General features: G+C 50.3%; 1 protein-coding gene across 1 annotated transcript; it reads left to right on the top strand.

Moving 5' to 3' along the window:
* Positions 1-1916: 1916 nt before the first annotated feature.
* Positions 1917-5130, top strand: LOC144159855 (uncharacterized). Its single transcript, XM_077691519.1, has 3 exons — positions 1917-2744; positions 2864-3374; positions 5015-5130. The coding sequence occupies exons 1-3, from the start codon at positions 1917-1919 to the stop codon at positions 5128-5130; spliced, it is 1455 nt and encodes a 484-aa protein (XP_077547645.1).
* The last annotated feature ends 14180 nt before the right edge of the window (positions 5131-19310 follow it).

Here is a 19310-nt window from a genome sequence, read left to right as displayed (position 1 = left end):
TGGCCGGTTGAGACAAGCGAAGGCAGGGGGCGTGGAACGATCAGAAAAAGAAGATCGGCCGCGCTCGCGTGCTCGAGCTTGAGTGTTCCGTGACCACCACGAGAACCGGACGTCTGGGTCCTGCTTTTCTTACTTGATCCACCACACGCTGGTGCCGAAAACCTCCCCGGCTCCCGGTTTCTTCCTTCATGCAGCACGAACGCCGAGTTCGGGGGTCCTTGCGCGCCGCCATTACGAAGGTGATCGCCACGCTTGACGCTCTCCTCGAGGATCCCTCTGCCCCCGACACCCGAATTCAGAGCTGCGTCACCCTACTTAGTGAGAAGCAGACAGCTGCGCGCCCTAGACGCCAAGATCGAGGCTCAACTCTCGGACGAGACCTTTCAGGCGGACTACGCCACAGTATGAAACTACGAGCACAGCATTTCCGAAATTCGGGCCTGCGTGCACACCACCCAATCATCGCCTTCTGCCGCCTCCGGTCCCTCGAGCTCCGCTGCTGGTGGACGTATGCAAGATCGAAGGGCGAGCGAATCCACGGCTCCTCCCGCCGTGCCAGTTCCCCGCGTCGCCCTCCCCAAGCTGCAGATTGCACCGTTCTCTGGGAACCGTCGCGATTGGCAGGGATTCTGAGAACAATTTGACGCCACCATCCACGCAAACCGACACTTGACGAAAATCGATAAGTTTAAGACCTCCGCTCGTACATGACCGGCCCCAATAAGACCGCGATTGAGGGCATCAGGCTTGCGGAATATGAATACGACGCTGCGATCAAGATCCTTAAACCCCGTTTTGGCCACAGAGACCAATTGATGGCGGATCATGTCGATGCCCTCCTCGCCATAACTCCGATGAAGACGTCTGCGGACTTCGCGGGGCTGCGGCGCCTGCATGACGACATCGGCTTTCGCGTAAACGCTTTGGAGGCACTAGGCATCGCGCCCGACCGGTACACTGTCATAATCGACCGGATCCTGCTGAAGGCATTGCCGCAAGACATCGCTCTTTACCGCAACGGATGAAGGAATCAGCCGCGAATGAGGAGACCGATGATGCCAAGCAAGTTCAGGAGATCTTGGATTTTCTCCGCATTCAGGTGGAAATTCGGGAAGAAGGGAACATGGACAGCACCGGTGCTCAGGTTCGACGCCTTCCAGCCGGCCGACACCGCATGAGGATTTTTCTCCAACGTCAGCCGCAGCGCTATATGCGGAGTCATCGCCGCCTCCTCGTCGTGACTGTTGCCTCCTTTGTGACGAGCGAGGCCATTGGATCGCGCGATCCACCGAGAATGTGCCACCAGAGGAGAAGCGACGGCGACTGCAAGCAGGAAGACATTGCTTCTGGTGCGGCAAGCAGAATAACGTTGCACGTGCTTGCCAGACTGCTAGAACGTTGTCCTGCAGCCGCTGTTCACGCCAGCATCTAACCTCACTGTGCGACGTGGCTCAGCCAGGTTCCGCGCACGCTTCCAGGTCTGCCCACTCGACTGGTTAAGGGGGCCCGCCCACAGAGCCCAAACCCTCCCACGCGGCATCGTCGGTGGTTACAGCGTCAACTAAAACCACACGCCCCACTCCAGTCTACCTGCTGACGGGTCCCAACGGTCAGCTTCTGGTGAGGGTTCTGCTAGACACGGGCAGCCAGCTTCGCGCCCGTGTCTTCGCGACCGTGTCAAAACGTCCAGCTTCTCGGACGTTTCGCGCGACTGTGGCTGCTCCGTTGAAGGCGTTGAGAACCTCAAGCTGGTCACATTCGGCAATAGCCACCATGCAGCAGCTGAAACGTATCCTCGCGTGTCAGTCACGGGGGCCAGCCAGAACAACGGCAAGCAGGTGGCCATCGACACCCTGTAGGTCCCAAGTATCTGCGTCGTGACGAGTCCGCCAATGACCGATGACACGCTTAGACCAATGCACGACCATGGTCTTTTCGCCGCTGACACTTCGCCCGCGTCGGCTTACATGTACGACCACATCAGCATCCTAATTGGGTCAGATTTCTACTGGCAAGTTACCTCGGGGAACATTTCACGGCTGACTCCGCACCTGACCGCTGTCGAAACAATGTTCGGCTGGACTCTCCAGGGTGCACACTCCGACGAAACTGGCTGTACTTTGGGATTATCTAGTGCTTTATTCCTGGCCCTCATGGAGCCCTCGCTGGATGATGCAGCGGCAGATAACGAGTTATCACCACTGTGGCCACTGGATGCTATCGGGATCAAAGAAAGACCTGATGCGTCAGTGCTGGACCGCGCGCCCGTAGAGCAATTCGAGAGTAACGTGAGGAAGAATGGCTCGCGGTACGAGGTTCCACTCATGATCCAGGAGCCAGGGCTGCACGCCAGCGCTGACAACTATAGACTCCCAGAACAGCGGTTGCGTGTACAGATGCGGCGCTTTCGTGGTCAGCCTGAGCTGCTGTCCCAGTACGACAACTCAATCCGGACGTCTTTCAATGACGGCCATGCCGAACGAGTTCCCGAGCACGATGGCGACCAACGCTTGACAACCAGGTGCTACATGCCGCATTACGGTGTGGTTCATCGGGACGCCGTCACAACCAAGCTTAGGATGGTTTTCGATGCCTCGTCACATGTTTCGGGGCAACCTTCGCTGAACAGCATCCTCTGTAAGGGGCCCAAGTTGGATGGGGACCTGCTAAGGCTTATTCTTAACTTCAGGTGCTATCCCGTGGTCATGGTCTCAGATATAAAGGCGGCCTACTTCCAGATGATTGTTTGCGAACAGGGCAGGGACGCGCTACGTTTTTTGTGGGGCGAGCGTCTTCCTACACCGAAGAAGCCCTTTCCTCCAGTAGTGAAGTGGCGAATGACACGGGTTCATTTTGGTGCCAGGTTGAGTCCCTTTTGCTCGCGGAAAATTTGCACCATCATCTGCGGGTCTCACAAAAGTTTTCGGACACCGCCGCCATCGTGCGAGAGTCTTTCTATGTCGACGACCTCATCATTGCCATAGACAACGTCGACCGAGCTCATCAGATATATTCGGAAGCAAGGGCTGTAATGGCCGAAGCCGGAATGGAGCTCCGAAAATGGCCTTCTGACATCTCTTTCCTGCGGGACTTGTTCATTAGAGATAAGCTCGCATTAGAGGATGAAGGTGGCAACGCCACCACAATTAAAGTTCCCGGGGTGTGCTGGAACCGCATTGACAACACGCTACTCATCAGCACAGGAAACGTGGCCGCGTTTATCAACACCAAGCCCACAACCAAGCGAACCCTGCTACAAACATTTGCAAGAATCTACCATCCGCTAGGCTTCTTGGCACCATTCACGGTCCGGGCAAAGGTTATATTTCAAGATTTATGGAAGCTGCGGCATTCATGGGACAGTCCTCTACGACGTGAGCAACGCACCGCCTGGAACGCATGGTGCTCCGAACTAACCGAGCTGCAACACCTTTGTTTGCCACGAAAGGTATCAGACGACCAAGGTTATCCGGCGCAGTCCATCGAAATCTACTTCTTCGCGGACGCTAGCCCGCGAGCATATGGCACAGCTCCGCCGACGCTCCGCGCAAGGTGACCCGTTTGAGCCACATCTGCTCATCAGCAAAGGTCTTGTGGCCCCTATCAAGGCGACGACATTGCGTCGCCTCGAGCTCCTTGCCTGCCTCAACACAGCGCGCCTTTACGACTACCTAATGCGAGTTCCTGGCCTATCAGCCACAAGTGCGTTCTTCTGGTGAGACGCGCAGATTGCTCTTCACTGGATATGCGGGGAACCTAGCCGGTGGCCACCCTTCGTCCGGAATCTCGTCGAAGAAATCCAGCGCCTGACCAAGGGATGCAGATGGGGGCATTGCAGCAGCAAGGACAATCCTGCCGACCTCATCACACCCGGAATAAGTGCAACAGTCCTCAGAACCTCACAGCTTTGGTGGCATGGACCATCATGGATCGCTCACCCAGAAAACCTGTGGCCATTGGACCAGCCCCAGGAAGTGGCTGACTTCGTCGACCCGTCACCAGCCTTGGCGTCGTCTTGCCCTGTGGGGTCTTCGCCACCGGAAGCGCTATGCCAAATTTCAGATTACAGCCACTACTCACGCCTACTCAGAGTGACGGCCTGGGTTCCACGCTTCGTAAATAGCGCTTTAGCGCAATGGCCGTCGATGACCGGGCCACTGGTTGCTAACGAAGTCCAAGAAGCTGAACTGCACTGGATTATCCAGGTACAGCAGGAAGCATTCCCCCCAGACCGGGAAGCTCTATCGAACAGCCAGCTTGGTGTGGAGACTTCCGGACTGCTTCGTCTACAGCCCTTTTTGGACTCCGCTGGCGTTATCCGCGTGGGGGGACGACTACACTGCTTACAATCTCCTTTCAAAGTGCGACATCCGATCATTCTGCCCGGAAAGAACGATTTAACCCGGCTGCTTATTCTGGCAACCCACGAGCGCCTGTTGCACGCTGGAACAGAAGCCACGCTCACGGAGATCCACCAGCGCTATTGGATCATTCGAGGACGCCAGACTGAGAAGAAAGTCCTCCACCAGTGCTTGCGGTGCCGACGGCGCAGGCTGACACTTGAGACAGCACCAACGGCACCTTTACCACGTGACCGCATAACGGAAACAAGCCCGTTCCCTATTGTGGGCGTCGACTTCTGCAGTCATCTGTACTTCCGTACCAACGACCCTTCAAACGTCAAAGCATACGTCGCCGTATTATCGTGCGGCGTCACGCGGGCTCTACACCTGGAATTGACGACGGGGATGAAAGCGTCAAGTTTCTTGTTCGCCTTCAGGCGCTTCGTTGCTCGCCGCGGAATACCTGCCACGGTATACTCCGCTAACGCCCTCGCTTTTAAACACTGTGCGAAGTCCTTCTGCTCCCTCACCGACGCCACACTCCAAGATTTCTGCAGCGGACAGCGCATTGTTAGGAAATTCAACGTAGACAAGGCGCAGTTGGTGGGAACGACTGATTCGGATAACAAAAGAAATGCTGAGACGCACCCTTAGACGCAACTCCCTGACAGCTCAGGAACTGGCCACCACATTGTGTGAAGTGGAGGCGGTTGTCAACAGCCGGCCATTGACGTACCTGACCACGGATGCCGACGGACCTCATCCCATAACACCGGCTCACCTCTAACTCGGCAAGCCGAGCACGTGCCTCCCCCAGAACCTCGGGCCATTCGAGCCATCGTCCACAAGCTCCCAGTTGACACACCGCTGGAGGCACCGACAGAACGTCACAAAGCGCCTATCGCAAAGATGGCGAAATGAATACCTGCTGCTTCTAAGGGTCCGCTCACGAAGCGCCCTCACATCCGTTAGACCAACTCGCAGCCGGAGACGCGGTTGTACTGCACGATGAAGGATACGCCCCAACGTCTTGGAGACTCGGCCGTGTGGCCAAGTTGCTACCCGGACGCGACGGAATCGCCCGCACCTGTGTACTCCGCCTATCAACTGGTCAAGAAATCAGCTGGCCCATTCAACGGCTCTACTTCCTCGAATCCAACCCTTAGACTTCTTGGCGGGCCGGGTAGTGTGTCGAAAATAAAGGTGGAATGGGCGGTTGAGACAAGCAAAGGCAGAGGGCGTGGCACGATCAGAAGAAGAAGATCGGCCGCGCTCGCGTGCTCGAGCTTGAGTGTTCCGTGACCACCACGAGAACCGGAGGTCTTGGTCCTGCTTTCCTTGCTTCATCCGCCACACAGCCTTTATTAGAACGTCTCTTTTTTGTGCAAAACACACATGTTGGATATACCGTTCCCTTCAGAAAATCGTATGGTTTGACAAGTTCGTAACTCATCACTCTGATATTTTCATTCCAAAGTTTAATTAGAACTCAGGAAAGTTTTACCGCCTCCTTTTTGTTTTTATGTGGATAAGCTCAGGCGCCTCGATGCCGACATCATTAAAAATTAACTTATACTTCGACACAGTTCCTGGATAGTACATTCACCGAGATTTCGGCTAATGACCAGTGTTTTTCTTTACAGATCCAAGAAACTCATGAGGTGAAAAGAGAAATGCTATACTTTATATTGTCACGAAGACAAGGACGATGCAATTGTCTTGAATGAGAAACACGTTTATTGGAGCGAACTTGTGCTCCCCTAACAACTCAAAATAATACAGAGGCGGCGAAGCAGCGGTCAACAAAGTGACTTGCACAGGCGAGTGTCGTCGAATCGAATGCCCCGGCGTCCGCACTGCAGGCTTTTTATCTTTCGGCGCGCGTGGTTCTCGAAACGTCGATTCGCATCGAGAACATAGTAGATCCAAGAAGATTATTCTGGGCTGTTCACGTTAGATCGGAATGCTCTCCCTATCACAACAGATAACACATGCGGCACAGAAAGAAAGAATGGAACACGCGCTTCCCTTGGCGCAGAGATAACGCAGACCGGCGCAGCCGGGCGGTAAAAGCAAAACACAAATAAACAAACCCAATGTATGGTTCGCGGCATTACCCCCCCTCTAAGAGTGCATCGACCCGATGCTAACATAAGCGACAGTCCGAACAAATGAAAATAAAAGTTCGTCATCGTCCGTAGAAAGGTTTTAGGCGAACCACGTGGACGACTTCAGGCCGCCTGCGTTGTCGTGATGTGCCGGAGTCACCATCAGGGATCACTTCGTAGGTAAGTTGGCCAACACGTCGTAGAATCTGGTAGGGTCCGAAATAGCGTCGCAGGAGCTTCTCACTGAGTCCGCGTCGTCGGATGGGAGTCCAAACCCACACACGATCCCCTGGTTGGTACTCGGCGTCTCGGCGTCGGAGGTTGTAGCGGCCCGCATCCACCAGCTGCTGGTCCGTTATACGAACTCGAGCGAGCTGGCGGCCTCCTCCGCACGTTGAAGATATCCGTGGACGTCGGCGTTGGCGTCGGCGGAAGCATGGCGTCGAGCATCGTAGTCGGCCTTCTACCGTAGACAAGCTCGAACGGCGTCAGCTGCGTCGTCTCCTGGATAGCCGTGTTGTACACAAACGTGACATACGGGAGCAATTCGTCCCAAGTCTTATGTTCAACGTCAACGTACATTGACTGCATATCTGCGATTGTCTTGTTCAGACGTTCTGTTAGTCCGTTAGTTTGGGGGTGGTACGCCGTCGTTCTTCGGTGATCCGTGTTGCTGTAGCGTAATACTCCTTGCATCAGCTCCGCAGTAAATGCCGTTCCGCGGTCTGTGATTAGGACTTCCGGGGCTCCATGTCGCAGCACAACTTGGCTTATAAAGAACTTTGCCACTTCTTGTGCAGTCCCCCTCGGAAGAGCGGCGGTCTCTGCGTAGCGCGTCATGTAGTCTGTCGCTACGACAATCCACTTGTTCTGTGATCGTGACGTAGGGAACGGGCCTAAAAGGTCCATTCCAATCTGTTGAAATGGTCTCGATGGGACGGCGATCGGTTGTAGAAGTCCGGCGGGTCTTGTCGGCGGCGTTTTTCGTCGCTGGCAGTCACGGCAGCTCCGGACGTAGTGGGTGACGTCAGAGGTAAGGCCGGGCCAGTAGTACCTCACCTTGATTTTTCCAATAGTGCGGGCTGTGCCCAGATGTCCGGAAGACGGGTCGTCGTGGCACGCTTCCAAAATTTCGTCCCGAAGGTCCGCGGGGATGACGAGAAGGTAATTCGCCCTTGTTCCGGGGCTGAAATTCTTCTTCACGAGGACGGAGTTTCTCAGGCTGAATGCTGGTAAGCTGCGTTTGAAGGTCCTAGGAACGGCAACGTTGCATCCCTCGAGGTACTCGATTATGACGCGTAAGTCGGGGTCGGCACGCTGCTGGGCGGCTAGGTCGCTCTCCGTCACGATCCCGAAGAACGCGCTGTCTTCATCAGAGTCTTGTGGTGGTGGGTCGACGGGGGCGCGGGACAGGCAGTCGGCGTCGGAGTGTTTCCTGCCGGATTTATAAACGACTGTAACGTCGAACTCCTGCAGGCGCAAGCTCCACCGCCCAAGACGGCCAGAGGGGTCCTTCAAATTGGCGAGCCAACACAGCGCATGGTGGTCTGTTACAACCTTGAATGGCCTTCCATACACGTTCCATACACGTATGGGCGAAATTTTGAAATCGCCCATATAATAGCCAGGCACTCTTTCTCAGAGGCAGAATAGTTTTTCTCCTCCTTCGACAGACCACGGCTGGCATAGGCGATTACCCTTTCGCAGCCGCTTTGCTTTTGGACAAGGACGGCACCCAAGCCTATATCACTGGCGTCCGTGTGCATTTCCGTTTCGGCATTTTCGTCGAAATGAGCGAGCACGGGCGGGCTTTGCAGGCGTTTTTGCAGCTCGCAGAATGCTTTTTCTTGGTCGTTTTCCCAGCTGAAAGGGGTGCTGTCTTTCGTCAAGCGCGTGAGTGGCTCTGCAATGCGTGCGAAGTTTGCGACGAAGCGCCGGTAGTATGTGCACAGCCCGAGAAATCTTCGCACGCCCTTCTTGTCTTTCGGCCTAGGGAAGTTCGCGATAGCTGAAGTTTTTGCCGGGTCAGGTAGGACTCCCACGGCATTGACGACGTGGCCCAAGAACTTGAGTTCCCCGTATGCAAAACGGCACTTTTCAGGCTTCAGCGTCAACCCCGACGTACGAATGGCCTCGAGTACAGACTCCAACCTTGCAAGGTGTTCGTCGAAAGTCCGGGCGAATACCACTACGTCGTCGAGGTATACGAGGCAGGTGTGCCACTTAAGGCCAGCTAGCACAGTGTCCATGACTCTTTGAAACGTCGCTGGTGCTGTGCACAGCCCAAACGGCATCACCTTGAACTCGTATAGGCCGTCTGGGGTTATAAATGCAGTCTTCTCTCGGTCTCTCTCGTCCACTTCAATTTGCCAGTAGCCGGTCTTCAGGTCCATCGATGAGAAGTACTTCGCGTGGCAGAGGTGGTCGAGGGCGTCGTCGATTCGGGGGAGGGGGTACACGTCCTTTTTCGTGATTTTGTTCAGTCGCCGGTAGTCAACGCAAAACCTTAATGTGCCGTCTTTTTTCTTTACGAGTACGACGGGCGCAGCCCAGGGGCTTTTCGATGCCTGTATAATGTCGTCGCTCAGCATGTCGTCGACTTGAGTCCGGATGGCTTCCCGTTCGTGTGAAGAGGCGCGGTACGGTGACTGTCGGGTATGTCGGGCTCCATCTTCGGTTATTATTCGGTGCTTCGCTAGAGGGGTCTGACCTAGTTTTGCGCTCGACGAAAAACATTCGCTATAGCGACGCAGCAAAGCCAATAATTTTTTCCGTTGTTCTTGCGGTAGCGCCGGATTCACGTCGAATTGCTGCGGGAGCTTGAATGTTTCTACGGGTGTGCGTTCAAAGTCGGCGACTGCGATCACATCACTTGCTTCTTGCGTTTCTTCGAGGAACGCAACTGCAGCTCCCTTGTTTATATGCTGGTACTCTTCGGTGAAATTAGTGACCAAAACGTGAGATTGGCGTTGCTTAAAGTGCGCAATGCCTCTTGCGACGGAGACACCGCGGTCGAGAAGCAACCTTCGATCACTCTCTACGATAGCGTCGATGTCAGAAGCAGCATCCTCACAGTAGACGGCGATCATCAAGCTTGCGCGGGGTGGCAGGGTGATGTGATCGTCGGCGATCCTGACAGCAGCACGGTGATCGGGGTTCGGCTGCGGCGTCGTGGAGTGATTGGAGGAAAATGTTATCGACTTGGTCTGCAGATCAATTATTGCGCCGTTGTCCGTCAAAAAGTCCATTCCGAGAATCACGTCGCGGGAGCAGTTAGGCAGAACGACGAACGCCGCAGGGTACGTTGTGCCGTCTATGGTGACGCGCGATGTGCACGTTCCACTTGGCGTCACGAGGTGGCCTCCTGCTGTGCGTATGTGCGGACCGTCCCATCTGGTCATAACTTTCTTCAGTTTAGACGCAAATTGTCCGCTCATTACCGAATAGTCAGCTCCCGTGTCTACGAGGGCGACAACGTCAAAGCCGTCGATGGACACCTTGACGTCAGATGCAGTCTTCCTCGAGTTCCGGGTTCGTCGTGGCGTCGTATCTCTGTTTGTACGTGTTGATGGTCGGGCACTGTGCGTCGTCGTTGTCGTCGTCTTCTCAACGGACGTCTCGGTCAGGTCGGGTACGCGTCGCGCCGTGTAGCTGTCGTCGTGTTCGGGAGTCTCGTCAGGGTTAGGTCGGGTCGTCGGGATGAGGGCATGTCGTGAATCACTGTCTTTAGCGCGTCCTTGCGTCGTTAGAGGGTTTCCAGTTTTTCGCCGTAGAGCAACTTCACCTCCAAAAGTTGCCGCCTTTAGTTTCCCCCGCGTGGGCTGGGGGACCTTCCACGGGCGAAGTCAGCGTTGCTACGGCGGTTCGGCGATTGGTAGGGGTAGGGTGACGGCGAACGGTTGAAACGCGCTGGGCCACGGCTGGTTTCAGATAGATACTCGTCGATCTCACGTGGTCGTTGGCCAGGGAGAGGGCGAGGTGCGTCGACGGAGAAACCACGCAGTCCGAGTCTCTTGTATGGGCAGCGACGGTAAATGTGGTCGGCCTCTCCGCAGTGGTAGCACAGAGGACGGTTATCGGGAGTTCGCCATACGTCCGTCTTCCTCGGCGTCTGGTTTCGGGCTACCGGGGGTCGGGCGGGTGACAGTGGGCGGCGGTACGGCGGGGCCTCTTGACGGCGTGTTGGAGCAGGGCGGGGTCGACGAACAGCCGCGGAGTATGTCATAGCTTGTGGCTCTAGGGGTACCTCGGATGGCGTAGAAGTTCCCAACGCTTGTTGCACTTCTTCTCTAATCACGTCGGTGAGGGAAGCGACTTGGGGCTGCGGCGGCGTTGGGAGAAGTTTCCGCAGCTCCTCTTTCAGTATTGCGCGGATAGTCTCGCGTAGGCTGTCGGCCGGGATCCGCGTGCTGCCAAAGTCGTTCGCATTGGCCGCGCCAACAAAGTTGCGGTCATACTGCTTAGCACGCATTTCGAGGGCTTTCTCAATGGTGCTGGCTTCGGTCACGAATTCGGCGACGGTTTTGGGCGGATTTCGCACAAGTCCAGCAAACAGTTCCTCCTTCACTCCGCGCATTAAGAAGCGCAACTTCTTTTCTTCCATCATTTCGGGGTCCGCGCGGCGAAATAGCTGCTTCATCTCCTCAACGAAGATCACGACACCTTCGTTGGGGTGTTGCGTGCGCGTTTCCAACAAAAGGGCGGCTCTTTCTTTCCGCACGACGGTAGTGAAGGTCTTGGTAAACTCGCTTTTGAACTGAGCCCAGTTTGTCAAGGAGCTCTCGTGGTTCTCGAACCAAGTGCGAGCCGAATCTTCCAAGTAAAAGAAAACGTGCCGGAACGTTTCTGCGTCGTCCTACCTGTTGAATTTCCGGACGCGCTCCAGTTTCTCCAACCATTCTTCTGGGTCTTCTGCGGGGGCTCCTCGGAACGATGGCGGTTCCCGGGGCTGCTGCAGGACGATTGGCGACGTTGTTTCTTGCACCATGGTGTTGGTTGCAGCGTTCCTTTTCTTGGGCCCTTCTGGCATCAAACCGAACTCGGGCGGTAAATCTTGCAGGCGGGGGCTGGCTCTTATTGGACTGGCTTGGCGTCTTTTCGAGGTTGTAGTGGGCATGAAGGGTGCGTACCCCGCACCTCCACCAGATGTCACGAAGACAAGGACGATGCAATTGTCTTGAATGAGAAACACGTTTATTGGAGCGAACTTGTGCTCCCCTAACAACTCAAAATAATACAGAGGCGGCGAAGCAGCGGTCAACAAAGTTACTTGCACAGGCGAGTGTCGTCGAATCGAATGCCCCGGCGTCCGCACTGCAGGCTTTTTATCTTTCGGCGCGCGTGGTTCTCGAAACGTCGATTCGCATCGAGAACATAGTAGATCCAAGAAGATTATTCTGGGCTGTTCACGTTAGATCGGAATGCTCTCCCTATCACAACAGATAACACATGCGGCACAGAAAGAAAGAATGGAACACGCGCTTCCCTTGGCGCAGAGATAACGCAGACCGGCGCAGCTGGGCGGTAAAAGCAAAACACAAATAAACAAACCTAATGTATGGTTCGCGGCAATATGTAACTAGAAAACCTTAACTGATGCATCATAAGCTATACAGCCTCCTGAAAGTCGGCAGGAGGCAGGTGGTACGCGCAGGTAGGTTTAATTGAATTCTATACGTCTTTTCTTTCCAACAAAACACCATTTTTGCGGGAGACAAACCTACGGTGTGTATTTATGGCTTCTGCTCAGGCACTCTCTCGTGGAGTCACTCACAGGACGCTAGTTTTGACAGAAATCAACAGAAAGCAGTGCAGAAAAGGCTGAAAATGTAGATTGGCCAACAAATGCGCAAATTTCGTTACCGTGGCTTGACGTTGGCCTAGTTTGGCAAACATTATTTATACTAAAAACAGCGCAGAGACGAGGACAGAAAAAGTGACAAACTAGAGCGTTGTCGCTCTAGTTTGTCTCAGCGTTGATTTTTTAGTGTGAATAATTGGTTATGCTGAAACGACATTTTTTTTTTCTGTACTGATAATGTTGTCTTTATTGCCGGAAAATTAGCGGCGTTTAAACATGTTGCTGCTGCAGAACTAGTTGTTTGGGTGGAACACAAAAAGGACTTGCTTATTTCAAAGATTCAAAGACTATGTAAAACTATAGCACAGCGTAAGTTCCCGGCAGTCAGCAAGTACAGCTGCCCGCTGGTCACCTACTCGAGAGCAGTGGCACAGGAATATAGGCGCAAGAATGTTAAGCACATTTCTTTGTTTGAATTATTGGATGTCGTCAACACACTGTATGCCAGAAGATTCGCAGCTATTTTTATTGGGAGAAAGACCCATGGTTGGCAAACGGCTGAAAGTAACTCCATAACAAAGGACAGCAGTAAGAAAAATTCGTAGAAAATACGCGTTTATCATCTGTTTCCGTTGGTTTACCTAGTTCGCATATAACGCCACATTTGAAGCAATAAATGAAAAACAGCGCTCGTCCTGTTTGATTCCTTTTTCTAATGCATTTGTTACCGGTGCTTTTTCGCCTGCATATTTGGTACAAGGTTGCAAGTAAAAATATTACTGCTATATATGCAGCTACGCCATCATTTCGCATCATATGCAACTGGGGACCACAAAGACGGTAAGAAATATTTGTGCGTCATCGTTGTGCTGGTTGAAAACTCACGTTCGCATGCACAATACTAAGAAAGAAATCCATATAAACGTCTTTGGAATACTAATTCGCGTTCTTGAAAAAAAAAATTTCCATGCGCACCTTAGCAGACCTATTACTTTTAGACTGCAACAACGGGATGGTGTCACTGGTAACAAACTATTTTTATAGTTTGATGACAAACTATGAAAAATGAATTATTAATTGATGGTCTATGACAGTTCATCCGTGACACCCAGAGAGCTCGCGATTCTTCGGAATTACCTTGTTTTTCTTAATCCTGTTAATTTGTAGGTTCGGAATGAGAGAGCGTTGTTATCGTACTCAAGGGATTTTACTAGCGCTTACAGCACATCTGACTGTGATGTGTGCGTATCAGGCATCCGCAAAAACTAATCAGCCGCATTCCGAGACAGGTAAAATCCAGGTATTTTCAGTGCCAAGCACAAAGTTAATAAACGAGTTGATGTGCGCACCATGCCCTTGAGCCCATCTACGAGTCGCAGAAGCAATTTTATTTACAAAATCAATGCTCCACGTTGACCCGAAGTCATAATATACAGTAAAAGTGTTACGGGTCAGCCAAATATTCTGAAACGCAGGGATTGGAACCCACCTCAATTAATCCAAAACCATGGAGTCTGTCCCGAGACCCCTGAGGCCTATCAGTGGGCCGTTTTTAGCAGTCGCTCAAAACAATAGAGTTTTCGAAGCAATCCAGTATATGCTGTTGTGTGAGTACGGGAAGGTGAGGGGTTGTACCCGTAAGGGAGCTAAATCCCGCTACCGGTGGTCACGACGAACGGGAAACGCGACGTCGGCGCTCAGAGTCGTGTGGCCTTCACTCTAAAAGTGATGCGCCTTTCTGCCCTGCGGTAGTACTTATAAAACAAGCCGGCAGCGCATGTGTTTGTGTCGTATTTGAGATAGTCACGTTGACTTCTTCCGTCCTCAAATGTGGAGAGGAGTCCTTATTTACAGTGGAATAAATGCGCAACTGTGTGTTGTTCATTTTTTTCTCACATTGAGATTTTGTTTGCTCGTCCATGCCACGTTAACAGCTGTGTTGCATTTCCGCCTTCGATTCCATTTTCTTCTCCACAAGGAGTATATACAAAAACCCTTGATGTGTCCGAAATCAATAACTACTGCGCAAAATGTCTGCTCATTCTGCTGAAGGCCTATGCCAATCTATTCATGTTGCAAGTCTGAAGGCCGGATAATGAAAAATCGTTACTCCAAATATTTTTTTTGGGTTTCCTTCACTAGCCAAACGACCACATGCTCACGATATACATTCTGACGCTTCTAGTGTTGATTCCTAATATGGCGACAAATCCCCCCACATGGCATTTCCGTGGGACCCAAGAAGCAACAAAGCACCGGAGTTTGTCAACTTTTTCTTTAAACGTAATCACTGTCGCTGAAGTATCGCATCATTTTAGTCGGAAAGCATTGCAATATTATAACTGAAAATCTTAGCGGTTTTAGCATGTTGGTACAGCATCTTCGCATACAGTTTAGCATGGTGGCATAAAATTGTTTGTGTTTTAATTGAAAGCATTTAGTGTCAAAGCATGTGGAATTTCTAACAAACATCTCGCGTTGGCATTCTCGTTGTAATCTACAACAGCGAAACCGGCCTACAATACGTGTCCTTAAAGCGTTTCATACCTTGATAGGTGCCATAGCATTCGCCCTTAACCATCATTAGGGTAACTTGACCGTCCGCGCTACTAAGGAGCAAAGAAAGTAAGGGAGCCAATGAACATAGGCAAGCATGCGGACAGGAAGCGGAATACATCATCGTCCCCAACTGTCCCGATACGTGGCGGCAGGAATTAGTTGCAGCACAACACATACAATACAGAACGAACTATTGGAAAGCGTATGGTGGAAGCGGATTGCGAAAAAAATTGTTTTAGGCGGCAGGATGACGAAGCCCTTCAAAAACGCGGGGCGGACGCAGGTCCTCTGAAGCGTACAAATGTTTATACTTTCTGTAGAATTTGGAACAGTCAAGAATTGTGGGAGTTTGATCGAGCATTTTTTGTACGTGAATCACCTGAAGAAAGAAACAACCGCTCCATAGGTACACACATATTTACTAAACCTGGGGAAATGAGCATAGCTAAACAATAGCAAAAGCGGTATTGTTGTGAAAGCGGCATTGTGGTATAGTGGCAAATCACGTTTATTCTGCGTCACATTTTTTGGGAAAGTCTTAGCTTCCCAATTACGCAAAAAAGTCGGCGTCGAGCATCAGGGTAAATTGAAGATGGCCGGAAAATTTGCCGTGTATGCAATGAGAAATAAACTAAGCGAAAGACAATTTTTTGATGTCAGCATCTCTCGCGAACACAAGGAGAGCTAGCAAAAGCTCCATACGAAGGCATTTCACGCATGGTACATTACCAACACACATGCATCCCAATTGATACACATGCAATTGTAAATTAACCCTAAAGCCATGGACTCTCAACCAGAATGTGTGGGAATACCGCCACACGCCACCCTTGCGCCAAATACCCAACCCCTCGGCTGAGCAGTGGGAGGTTCCGATGACCAGCTCCAACCTGGGTCTCCAACATCTCCTGGTAGACCAGGCGAGACAGACCGCCAAGACCCAGACTTTCCTGGACTAAGGAGGTCACACACCTGGCGGTAAAGCAATGTTTGTTGCTCTAATAAACATGTACCTTCTTTCTCTGGGAATCAAACGCACTCGTAGATTTCGAATTGTAATTATCACGCTCATCCTCTGCGTACGGCTGGTATCTTAACAAAGAAAATAAGCGGTTACCTAGGTAACGCATAGTAGCTTTCAATTCAATCATTTCTGAGAGACCCGCTACGAGGCTAACAAAAACTTATAGTAAATGTGTTGTCGTTTACACGGGTGCGAAGCTTTGTCAACTTTTCTGTGGTTTTACGGTATTAAAAACACGCGATTTAATCACTTTTTGTGATTCAATTAATCACACCATGCCAGAAACCTGTTTTTTAAATTTCTTTTAGACATAAAGATGAGGTTTAGTTATAACAGTTTTCAAGATTTACGGGGCACCAGTAGCACCACGATGAGTGGAATATTTATTTATTTATTTATTTATTTATTTATTTATTTATTTATTTATTTATTTATTTATTTATTTATTTATTTATTTATTTATTTATTTATTTATTTATTTATTTATTTATTTGAAACACTGCTTATCCAATGGAGGCTTTGGCAAGAAAGGGTATTGATATTTAGAAGCCGAACAAATAAGTGATCATCTACACAAGGTGCAACTCGTAATGCAAAATGCTCCTCCCTCGGTTTAAAAGCAAAGAATGAGCCGCACCTATGGAGTATCTTCACGGACTCCAAGGCAGCTCTGCAAATTCTATGTAGGAGAAGTAGATTTTCCCCCCACCAAATCGCAGCCTGTCATATATCATACCTTCACCATCTTGCCTGGTCTGCTGGACACAACATTAAAATGCAGTGGATACCTGGACACAGCGGCATCAAAGGTAACCAAAAAGCCGACGAAGCGGCCCGTAAGGGCCTTCTTTACCGAAAATACCGCAAGGTGTATTTCACGAAAACAGAAGCTTCTGCCATGGCTCACCACTTTTCAGTGACTGAAAGAAACCGTCTATGGAGCAACTTACAAAATACTCGATGCTTTTTGCACACTATTGACCCAGAATTGAAGTCAAGACTCCCGACACAGCTTCCTCGTAACCTGGAAACGTTGTACCATCGTCTACGCCTGAACTGTGCCTAGACAAATAGCTACCTATTTCGCCTTGGAGCGACGCCAAATCCGCACTGCGACAATTGTGGTTGCGTCGAAACAATTGAACACATGTTATTAGAATGTGCGGCCTACATGGAACCGAGATCCCACTTCTTTGAAAGCATGGAACGTCTAGAACAGGGACCAATTACTCTCAGAAATATTTTAGGACCGTGGATTCATCCGTCAAAGCAGCGCCGAGCTCTACGGAGTTTATTCTCTTATTTGGATGAAATTCGCCTAATTTCAAAATTTTAAATTATGTGGCCCAAGCTCAGAACAAAAGTCCGCTACCGCGCCAAGTACACGACAGCTTTTTTTTTCTTTTTCTTTCCTGCCCAGCTCTTCCTTGGGCCTTTTCTTCTCCCATCCTTAACCCACAGCAGAGAAGCATGTAGGCGTCTGTAAATGCCGGCAAACCTCTCTGCTTTTCCAATAAAGAGCCTTCTCCCTCTCTATGTCAAATGCAACTTCCTCGCAATACCACAGCTAAAAAATAAATAAATAACACATTATCAAGTATTAACAAGGCTTTTAATAAACAACATAGACGTAAAAGAGCGAAGCAATGTGCAATCAGCCACACCTGATATGTCATTCGCTTTTGGCTTCTGGAAAATAAGAGATACCTTGAGGGGTCACAGGGAAATCAGTATTTGAATAATTGTTGTGCTTTCTTCAAGAATTCCTAGTATAAGAGTGTATCAAAAACCTGTGTTTTTCTGTTTTAGGGATATTCCCTCGAGAAGAAAAATACATTTTACATTTTTGCACGATCGCATGTTTCAAAACATTAAAAAGAGCGCAAAGTACGAGGACACAGAAACACCGTAGACTGGACGAGCGCTCATTTCATTTCATTTTCATTTCATTTAGTGCATTCTTTAAGGCTCGAGGGCATTACATAAAGGAGGGGGTAGACAACAAATACTCTGAGAGGATGTAGAATTCAATGTGAACAAATGTTACACATTACAGTTCTAAATACGCATATGGTAGTTTGGTCAAGAATGACCACAAAAACAAACAAATAAACAAACAAAAAACACTTGAACGGGCAATTAGAGCTTGAAGACCACAACCAACTTGGCACAAAAAGTAAACATACAATACGCTGGTAGAATATATCTACAGCCACGGGTTATTGGATGGAATCAAAGTGGGATTCCAGTTTTACGCGCAATCATGTGCGGTCAGGTGTGGCAACAGTTGTGTCGGGGAGGTGATTCAAAAGTGTAATTGCATGAGGAAAAGGAGTCGTTCATTGCGGATGTACAGCCGTTGATTCATGCAATGGGGTTACAATGGGAAATGCGGGAAAAAGTTCTGTTTGAAGGCTTTAAAGTCCGTGTCTTGATTGCGGGCGGAAGAAGACACTTTGCAGGAGGCATAGCCGTGGCATGAGGCTCCGTGAACGACAGGTGGCAATTGGATTGAGTGTTTCAGGGCGGTGACGCTGATTTCTCCGGATAACTATGAGGTTATAAAGCGAGCAGCGCGGTTTTGGACTGACTCTAGTTCGTTAGCGAGTTATGCGTGGTGTGGATTCCAAATGAACGATGCGTATTCGAGCTTTGGGCGTACATATGTTAAGTATGCTACATTTGTAATGCCACGAGATGCAGATTTTACATTACGGCCCAGGAAATCAAGCGTGCGCAGATACTCTGAGCAGAAGGACGGCACGTGGTGCGCAAAAGAAAGAGCTGGGTACATGTGCAAACGAGATACTTGTACGACGAAGCCGAATCGAGAGGAAGCGAATTGATTAAGTAGGTATGATGAACACTGATGCGCTTACCGGAAAATGACATCGCTTTGCATTGGGTTAAGTTTAACGGCACTCCTGAGTCTTGGCACCATGGCGCAACTGTGTTGAGGTCTTGCTGTAGTTTAGTAGCGTTTTGCGTTTTCAATGGCTTGAATGGGAGAGTATATGATACAGTCGTCTGCAAATAGTCGATATTTTGTTTGTATGTTTGTTGGCAGGTCGTATATCAATATTAAAAATACAAGAGTTGATAAACCCGCGCCCTGATGGTCGTCTGATGATTTGTTAGTTAGAGAGGAGTTATGATTATTAGCAGAAGTGAATTGAGAGTCGACGACAATGACGGTTGTATTTTATTTACGCACGGCTGAGTATGAGTGTAAAGTCACCAAAAGAGCTTATTTCTTAAAAGCGGTGGGAAAGTAAACGCTAAGCCTTACAGTAAAAATATGCGTGAAATGAAAGAAAAGGCAACGAGGATGGCTGGTGTAAAAACTCAGGTTGTGATTACGTGGGGTATGAAATGAGGTGTAAACTTGATTTGTGCTACATAATTGAAAACTCGCGCCGTAGAAAACATGGGGCAACAAAAAACATACAAAGGTGGGTATAGTGGATAGTGTTTTG

The sequence above is a fragment of the Haemaphysalis longicornis genome, unplaced genomic scaffold (assembly GCF_048455015.1).
Source record: "Haemaphysalis longicornis isolate Haplotype H1 unplaced genomic scaffold, Haemaphysalis longicornis Haplotype H1 scaffold_10, whole genome shotgun sequence".
Lineage (NCBI taxonomy): Eukaryota > Metazoa > Arthropoda > Arachnida > Ixodida > Ixodidae > Haemaphysalis > Haemaphysalis longicornis.
Note: the sequence above shows the minus strand (reverse complement) of the source record. Positions and strands in the feature narration are given on the sequence as shown.

What these genes read in the sequence shown, in the direction of transcription:
- LOC144159855 (XM_077691519.1), top strand. Translation starts at nt 1,917, where the DNA reads ATGCACGACCATGGTCTTTTCGCCGCTGACACTTCGCCCGCGTCGGCT. An exon ending in CGGCCTACTTCCAGATGATT is followed by an intron (nt 2,745 to 2,863) that starts GTTTGCGAACAG and finishes TTTTGGTGCCAG; the next exon opens with GTTGAGTCCCTTTTGCTCGC. An exon ending in ATGGGACAGTCCTCTACGAC is followed by an intron (nt 3,375 to 5,014) that starts GTGAGCAACGCA and finishes ACTCCCTGACAG; the next exon opens with CTCAGGAACTGGCCACCACA.